Raw genomic sequence first — 8,884 nt, forward strand, 5'->3', positions numbered from 1 at the left:
CAGGAGTTTGTTTTGCATGTGCGCAATTGTCTTTGAGAAATTTGCCAAATATTTTTTTCCATTAGTTTCATGTCAAAGAAGATCAATTCGGCAACATAAAGATGGGATCAAATTATAAATTTTTGGCCATATCAATATTAGGCCCTATATAAATTTTGTAAGGCATAAATAATTTAAACAAATAAATAAATAAATAATAACTAATAAGGTAACATAATTCTAATAATAATAATAATATAACAACAATTATAATAATAATAATAATAATAATAATAATGATAATAATAAAGATAATAATAATAATGATAATAATAATAAAGATAATAATAATAATAATAATAATAATAATAAAGATAATAATAATAATAATAATAATAATAATAATAATAATAATAATAATAAATAGGCCTAAAATAAAATAAAAATTAAATTAAATTAAATAGGCCTATTAAGTAAAATAAAATAACAAGTCAAAAACAAAATGAATACCAATCTTCAGTCGAAGCCCATTTAATATATTGTAATAATATAGGCCTATTACATTCAATGAACCGGAGAGTCCATCAACATCCCGTGTCAACATACTATTTGCTTTTGTACACGCTGGACCCAGCACTGCAAACACAGACAATCAACACTCAACCAATAGTACTATACACATACAACACCCCACTGTACCGCCGGGAGTTGAAGCGATCGATCGTGCATCATCAATCAACAGCAGCACATTACCCGCGGTTTAAAAAGGGGGCGAAAGTGCACGGGTGCGAAATTGAAAGGGGGCGAAAGTGCACGGGTCCGAAATTGAAAGGGTGCGAAGTGTCCTGTTTCCCTTGGGACGACCTTGAAAGCCGAACGGAAGCAAGATCATGAGACTGATCGGAGGCTTTTTACTTATTTTTAATTTTATTAGTGAGTACTTGAAAGTATTTAGAATTTAAGATGTGTTTGCTAAGCTTATTGTCTTTGTCATTGACATTTTGGGTATTAGGGTAGCTGCAGGTAATATGGGACAGCAGGTAATATGGGATATATCTGGTTCCATACAGCAATACGCAGTATTGCTGTCTGGTAAGCAGGTACGAATTGAGACGTTGTGAATTGAGACGTCGGAGCCGGTCAAACACAGAGGACTAGCCTACATCCCGTATCCTACTATCACTCAAACAAGCAAATCTCTTCACGAATTCACTCACCTTGCGATCCTACATCATCAGTTGAAACAAACATCTAAGTTTCCAAAAACAACTTTGTCATTCCTCAAAACTACAAGTAACTTCATTAATAAAAATTGAAATCATACTATATTACCCGTTATTGAAAATTTTGTTCGATTTATGTGAACCAAAAGAACGCACGAGTCGAGTTCAGTTTACCAAAATGGTAGCTCCTGCCTCCTGGTCACCTCAGATATGACGTCAGTGTCAAGCTGCGTATTAAACGGTGGATCGGATTGGTTGAAATCAACGCCACGTTTTTGACCTTACAGGGGTCAGAGATATGCATATTCATGTATGAAAACAGCGATGCGGATATAGTATCATCACCGAGAACTGAGAATTGCGACATTTTCGATGTTTGTACCGGGAATTTCAGACACGGAGACTCCGCGGAGATTTCGAAAAATTCGTCCAAAGGTAACCAAAGGGTTGGGGATCGCATTTTTAACTATCACTAAATGTTTCGGAATTGAGGTCGGCTAAAAAGTAGACAGTTTCGGGGACTGTAATTGGTGTAGATGTCACATTTTGAACAGTGAGCGAATAAGTGACCAATTTCATGCTCAGCACAAGTGACTATCTTTACACAGGGTAAATATGGGACACCTGTTTTCATTTTAACAAAATGTAGCTTAGAGAAGGTACACACTTTAAGTTGATTTGTTAAGTGTTTAGAGACATCAATTGTGCTTCTAGAAATGCAGTTTTGGAGTCTGTGTATCAAACTCTTGGAAATCAATGCCAAAAGAGTGAAATTGCCCAAAAATTTACGTCGTTTTTTGGCCTGATATTTTTATGATTGTGTATCCAAATACTCTGGTACTGAGGGTGCATTTGTCACTTTTTATGATCTTTAGGTGATGGGTTAAGCTTATCAGCAGGTAAAATTCCACTGAAAAGTGGCACTTTCCTTTATAAATGATTATTTTCTCTGATTTTCAACTGAATGGGTGCAGGTAATATGGGACACATAGGAAATTGTGTGCATTGTCAATGCGAAAAGCAAAACTATTTAGAAAATTGAATTTTCTTGTTGAAATTTGCATTTAACATTCAAAATCATGTAACAAAAATGTTTTTAGAACAAAAGAGTGATTTTCTGAACATTTTGATTTTCACCATAGAGATAACACAGTGTCCCATATTACCTGCACATGCAGGTAATATGGGACACTTGACGATGACGTCATTTTGACGTCATAGCGTCCAAACAAACATAAAAACAAGATAACATTGCCTGTTTGATTAATCTTAAAGGACAGGTTGTTCATCATAACAATCTCTTTTGGGCATATCTTCTATAGTTTTTATGCACATAAGCTAAACGTCCTTAATGGTCCCATATTACCTGCAGGTACCCTATTATTGGGACTACAACTGGTCCAGGCCAGGGCACCAGGCCAGGCATATGATGCATGATTGTTATTGTAATGATGTATGCTATCAACAAGTACATGTTTCATGGTTTAATTAGGCATGTTGGGGGTGGGGGGGTGTTAGGCAGGTGCCGGGGCAGGTGACTATGAAATGACTATAGTATTGCACTATAAGAGGACAATTGTGGCTTAAAATATGTGACCGTTTAATACAGGAGGCTATGGGAAATGGCATGCCTGTTAAGGAGTTGAAGGCCTGGGTTGAAGGTCAATTGCCTGACTTTAAAAATAAACTGATAGACCATAAGTTGCTCGAGAACTCTAGCCAAGAATTTGCTCACCGATAGCTTCACATTCTAGGCTAGAGACCACCATAGCATTCAAATTGTAAAGCAATGGAAGGTCAGAAGTAAACACAGCCGATCACGACAGGCGATTGCATCAAAAATGTTGCTAAAATTACACTTCAGCAAAATTTTAGACTGCCCAAAATAGGAAAATCTTGCTCAAAAGATACAGTTGACTCATCGAAATAACTTTCATCCGAATTTCAACATTACCAGAATAAATAACCTTCGGTGCAAAAAATTGCACCGCTGTCCGACCGAAAAACCGTAGCAAAGCACTCTAGCTTCGAATGCGTAACTATCGTGTGCAAATTCGAAGCTAGAGTTCTTGAGTAAACCATAAGTAAATCCAAATTTTTAATGAATTTTTAAGTTTTAATGAATAAATCAATAAGATTTAGTGCTACCTGTTTGCTTCCTTGACATCAGGTTATGATGCAAGAGGCGTATGAATCTATAATAAATTACTGAGTTTGGCGACTTGGTAAGGCTAAAAACTTCTACATTTTACATTATTTCGAAAAGCGGATTTTTGCGTTATGTGAAGTAAAGTTGTCCGCACCCCAATAAAACGTCCAATTTTGTTTTTGTTTACGTTAAGGGTGTCAAATAATGATAATTAGTTTCAAAGGCACTACCAAGGAACCTGCGAGCTAAGCACTGAGTAAAGGCCCGGTCACACTATGACGGACGATAAGCAACGAAAGGTGACGAACATGAAAATCACAAAATGTTGACGGCAAAGCGACAACAAAAAGAGGAAAAACAAGATTCGGTGACGAGTGGGAACGACCTTTAGCGACAACACGACGGCAAGGGACGAAATGCTGCGGCAGGAAACAGAGACTAGCGACCGAATCCGGACGTTGTCTGGGCTAATCTAAACTATTAATATCTATATCAATAAATATCAATAATATTCAAAAATATTACACATATCAATAATATTCAAAAATATTACACATATCAATTAATATCTTTATCAATAATAATCAAAAATATTACCATCAATATCAATAATAATCAAAAATATTACACATATCAATAATAATATAATAAAAACAATATAAATATCAATAATAATCAAAAATAGTAAAATCAATATAAATAATAATCTAAACTTTTAATATCTATATCAATAATAATCAAAAATATTAACATCAATATCAATAATAATAAATTCAAAATTGCAATTAAGCAGCTTAACGTTAAACTTGCCGTTCACCCCCTATTCGTCATAGTGTTACCGGCCTTAAACACTGAGTAAACAGTCACAATTATACACTACAATACAGTCATGCTGTTTAACATGAACACCCGCAAAATCCTATGTCTGATCTGATCAATGCTGAGATTGGGTCACTCATACCATTACACAGGAGAATCTGACTTGAGTAATTAACATGCATTGTTTATTCAACTAATTTGTCAACATTATCATGTCAGTGTTCAAACTAGAACCTAATGTCAACAGTTAAATGTTTGTTTATTGAATTAGGAGTCTCCAAATCACCCAAATTAAACAGGGTTGCCAAACTGTGATTTAGTAGCCCAAATGGGTGAGTTTTTAAGATCCCCCAACTTTTGACAATTTCCTGTCCCATTCCAATATCTGTGCATAGAGACAGGTGGTTAAGAAAAATGGGTGACTTTTTAGCAATGCAGGTACAAAAGTCTGGTTAGGCTCACCATAACTCACAGGTTAGCAGCATAATCAGTGAATTAGGTCAAAGCACAGATATTGGAAAAGTCTCCAAATTACCCAAATTAAACAGGGTTGCCAAACTGTGATTTAGTAGCCCAAATGGGTGACTTTTGAAGATCCCCCAACTTTTGACAATTTCCTGTCCCATAGAGACAGATGGTTAAGAAAAATGGGTGACTTTTTTAATAGCAACGCAGGTACAAGTCTGGTAAGCATGGTAAGGCTCACCATAACTCACAGGTTAGCAGCATAATCAGTGTCTGTGCAAAATACTTTGCAAATGTTGAAAGTAAGTGTTCTACAAAATTGTACATTTATTTTGATTATTCCGAGACTGCACCTCAAATTGCCCTGCACCAGGTGAAACTAAATTAACATCTATTGTTTATTCAACTAATTTGTCAACATGGTCACTGAACTTACCAATTCCAAAAACTCAGTAATTTATTATAGATACCTTAAAGGAGTATTTCGTGATCCTAGCATCCTCTATTTATGTCATTTTTCATTAGATATCCACGAAAAAAACCTATTCCCAAAATTTCAGTTGATTCCGATTTTATTCATGAGTTATGCATGATTATGTGTATTACACTGCTCCATAGACAATGCGTTGTAATTTCGTTCTGGTGCACCAGAACGAAATTCAAATTTCACGATATCTTTGCTAAACGAATTAATCTGCAAGAAATATTTTGTACATAAACCGGGACGTAGCAAGAGGTTTCCAGTGATGTAAAAATCTCAACTTTTTTTGAGAAAAGTGGGGGGAATGAGGCTGTGGATCACGAAATGCCCTTTTAAGCAATCACACAATATTATATAATACCAGGGACTGTGTATGAACACCTAATTAGTCACACATCAATAATGTCAACATTTACTGAGGTCAAGATTGCCAGCATGAACATCTCATAGGGGGTTGTTGGTGTATCCAGGGTATTGTAGTTATAAATTGTGCTAATTATAATATGATCCAATTGCCTATTTGCATGCCTTATCAAACCACTGAATTTTACCATGCTATGTTATATGAAACAGAGTGTAAGGATATGTGAATAAAATTGTTTCATCTGCACAGTGGTGTAGCCAGGACTTTTTCAGAGAGAGAAAGGGGGGGGAAGGCAAATTTAATGGGGGGGGCAAATTGTCACAAATGGGCTAAAAAGTAAAAGGTACAACAAAATTGATCCAAAATGGGCTAACAAATAAAAAGTACAACAAAATGCATACAAATCTTAAATATCCGTAGCCAGCATACCATAGGGGCCCAAGAGTAAATATATATTTCTAGCTGTAGTAGGCCTACATCAATTATCCTACTTCACCAGAATCTGTTTGTTTGTGTGTTTGTGTATCTGTTTGTCTGTCCGCCTCTTTTCTCGGAGACTGGGGGTCGCGCGTTCCTCAAACTTGGTGGGTGGGTGCAGCTTGGTATGAGGAAGAACGAGTTTATATTTTTTAAGGTCAAAGGTCAAGGCCGGGGTCAAGTCCAATTGAAGTCTAATTTCAAATTGCCCCTATGGAGCTCAAACTTGGTGGGTGTGTTGACCTTGGACTAACAAACAAAAGTTTCCACGGTGACCTTTTTCAGTCAGACCTACGGTTAAGAGGTCATAGGTCAAAAAAAGGTAGAAATTTCAAATTGCCCCTATGGAGCTCAAACTTGGTGGGTGGGTGGATCTTGGACTAACAAACAAAAGTTTCCACAGTGACCTTTTTTTCAGACCTACGGTTAAGAGGTCATAGGTCAAAAAAAGGTAGAAATTTCAAATTGCCCCTATGGAGCTCAAACGTGGTGGGTGGGTGGATCTTGGACTAACAAACAAAAGTTTCCACGGTGACCTTTTGTCAGACCTACGGTTAAGAGGTCATAGGTCAAAAAAGGTAGAAATTTCAAATTGTCTCTATGGAGCTCAAACTTGGTGGGTGTGTTGACCTTGGACTAATAAACAAAAGTTTCCACGGTGACCTTTTCGTCAGAACTACGGTTAAGAGGTCATAGGTCAAAAAAGGTAGACATTTCAAATTGCCCCTATGGAGCTCAAACTTGGTGGGTGGGTGGATCTTGGACTAACAAACAAAAATTTCCACGGTGACCTTTTTGTCAGACCTACGGTTAAGAGGTCATAGGTCAAAAAAAGGTAGAAATTTAAAATTGCCTCTATGGAGCTCAAACTTGGTGGGTGAGTGGACCTTGGACTAACAAACAAAAGTTTTCACGGTGACCTTTTTGTCAGACCTTCCCAAAGGACACACCCTGATTCTGAGATCTGCGAAAGCCAATAATTATGATAGCCGAAAACCGCGAGATACGGGTAACCGCCTAGTATTGAATAAATGTTATCAAATTCGTTACTACATGTATGTTTAATACATGCCTGCAGTTGTGACTGATGCTTATGCCGGGGAGTAACAGAATATTCGGTGCGTGGCCTGAACCAAAGGTCTGCAGTACAAATCTATCTTTTTATCTAGTGTTTAGAGAATGTTATGTTATACCCAACCGTTGCTACCAAAAGCCTCTGGATGCACTTGGATACCATAATTCTCCACTGACGTAGAGAACATCATTCACAAACTTTCACACTTCTGGGACCTAAAGGTTATGAGGGATTATACACTTGAATGATTTTGTATTCATACTTGCATCTACTACCGACATCTACCGCCGTCGCCTGATGCTAGCCTTTCGAAAATGCTTCTTGCGTGGAGTGTTTAAATAAATGAGCATGCACAAAAGGTTAACATCATTACACTTTCGCAGATGCCCATAGGTGCTATTATACACTAAGCCAAAAAAGAAACTTATAATTTTTCACAAGGTCGTATCTTAAAATCCTGTCCATCAAAATTAACCAAAATTACACACAGGATTAGGCCAAAAAAAAAAAATTGTTGTGTTGCCCTCAAGTGGAAAAATGGGAAAGTTGGGTCGAGGCGGTCGGATTTCTTTTTTTTTTTTTTTTTTTTTTTTTTAACCTTCAGATTTTAAAAATCCCTCAAATATTAAATAATGCTTTTTCAATTAGGTGTACATTTGTCAATTTTGACTTCTGGATACCTGTTAGACATCAATTAAAGACTAGTCTTTCAATATAATATTAATTTTAAGTGAAAAACATTGATTTTTTGAACAAATCTGTAAAAATCATCATTCAAAAAAAAAAAAAATTAAAAAATTATGACCCTGATTTTTCAGGATTTAGTACCGGACGGTTGAGGGCAACACAACAATTTTTTTTTTTTTTTTTACCTCAATACTCTACCCTAAACACATGTCATTAATCAAGCAGTTGTCCAACTGACACAATAGCAAAATGCACTGATATGGAACAGCTTCCTGGACCACATTGTAGTATGAACTTTCACATTTTGATACTCTAAATACCATTATGAACCCAACACATGCACCTCAAATCGAACCTTCTACCTCTTGTCAGGCAAACATAGTCCAAGGGTCCCTTAAACATACTATAGTTATGTTTGCTTTGTCATATTTACAAATAATAAAATGTGATTGGATCACACGCATTGTGTATATATTCATGAGGTTACTGTGATTATGAATGTTTTTTTAAATTCTAGATGGAGACTTGACATTGATTATCTTGTTGAATAAGACGCCAAATTTGGCAGCCTTGGGTTCTTCATAACATATTGTATGGAAATGAGTGCCATTAATACAGTTAATACAGACGACCCTTACAAAGAGGATACAACAAATCTTTCACCTGCCACACAAAACAACATGGCTGAACACGATAAAAGACACCATCCTCCCTTAAAACCAATGGTGAAAGTTTTAGCTTTCTTTGCTGCCATGGGTGGTTTTCTATTTGGCTATGACACGGCGTAGTATCGGGAGCCATGATTCAACTCCGGGAAGCATTTCAACTTAGTACTCTATGGCAAGAAATAATTGTCAGTGCAACTATTGGAGCAGCTGCAGTAGCATCACTTGCTGGTGCTGTCCTGAACGATTGGTTGGGCAGACGGCCAGTGATATTGATTGCCAGTTTTGTGTTCTCTCTGGGAGCAGTGGTACTAGCATTAGCGCCTGTGAGAGGAGTTCTTCTGCTTGGTAGGCTGATTGTTGGAATTGGAGTAGGTAAGTACTAGCTCAAATGTTTAAAATTGATATTAACAGATCTATGATCAATGTTTTGGGTAAACAAGGAAAATAATGTTGGCACACTCTGGCATACTAAATGTAAATTACTACCCCCTTTCCCC

The 8,884-nt window shown here is 36.6% G+C and overlaps 1 protein-coding gene across 1 annotated transcript in view; it reads left to right on the top strand.

Annotated features, from left to right (window-relative positions):
- The first annotated feature begins 832 nt into the window (after positions 1–832).
- The window catches only part of LOC140149079 (proton myo-inositol cotransporter-like), a 27,435-nt gene continuing 19,383 nt past the window's right edge, over positions 833–8,884 (top strand). Inside the window, 3 exon segments of the mRNA XM_072171242.1 lie at positions 833–912; positions 8,237–8,496; positions 8,499–8,759. Coding sequence (XP_072027343.1) covers positions 8,313–8,496; positions 8,499–8,759 — 445 coding nt within the window. The 5' untranslated portion in view covers positions 833–912; positions 8,237–8,312.

The sequence above is a fragment of the Amphiura filiformis genome, chromosome 3 (assembly GCF_039555335.1).
Source record: "Amphiura filiformis chromosome 3, Afil_fr2py, whole genome shotgun sequence".
NCBI classification, from domain to species: domain Eukaryota; kingdom Metazoa; phylum Echinodermata; class Ophiuroidea; order Amphilepidida; family Amphiuridae; genus Amphiura; species Amphiura filiformis.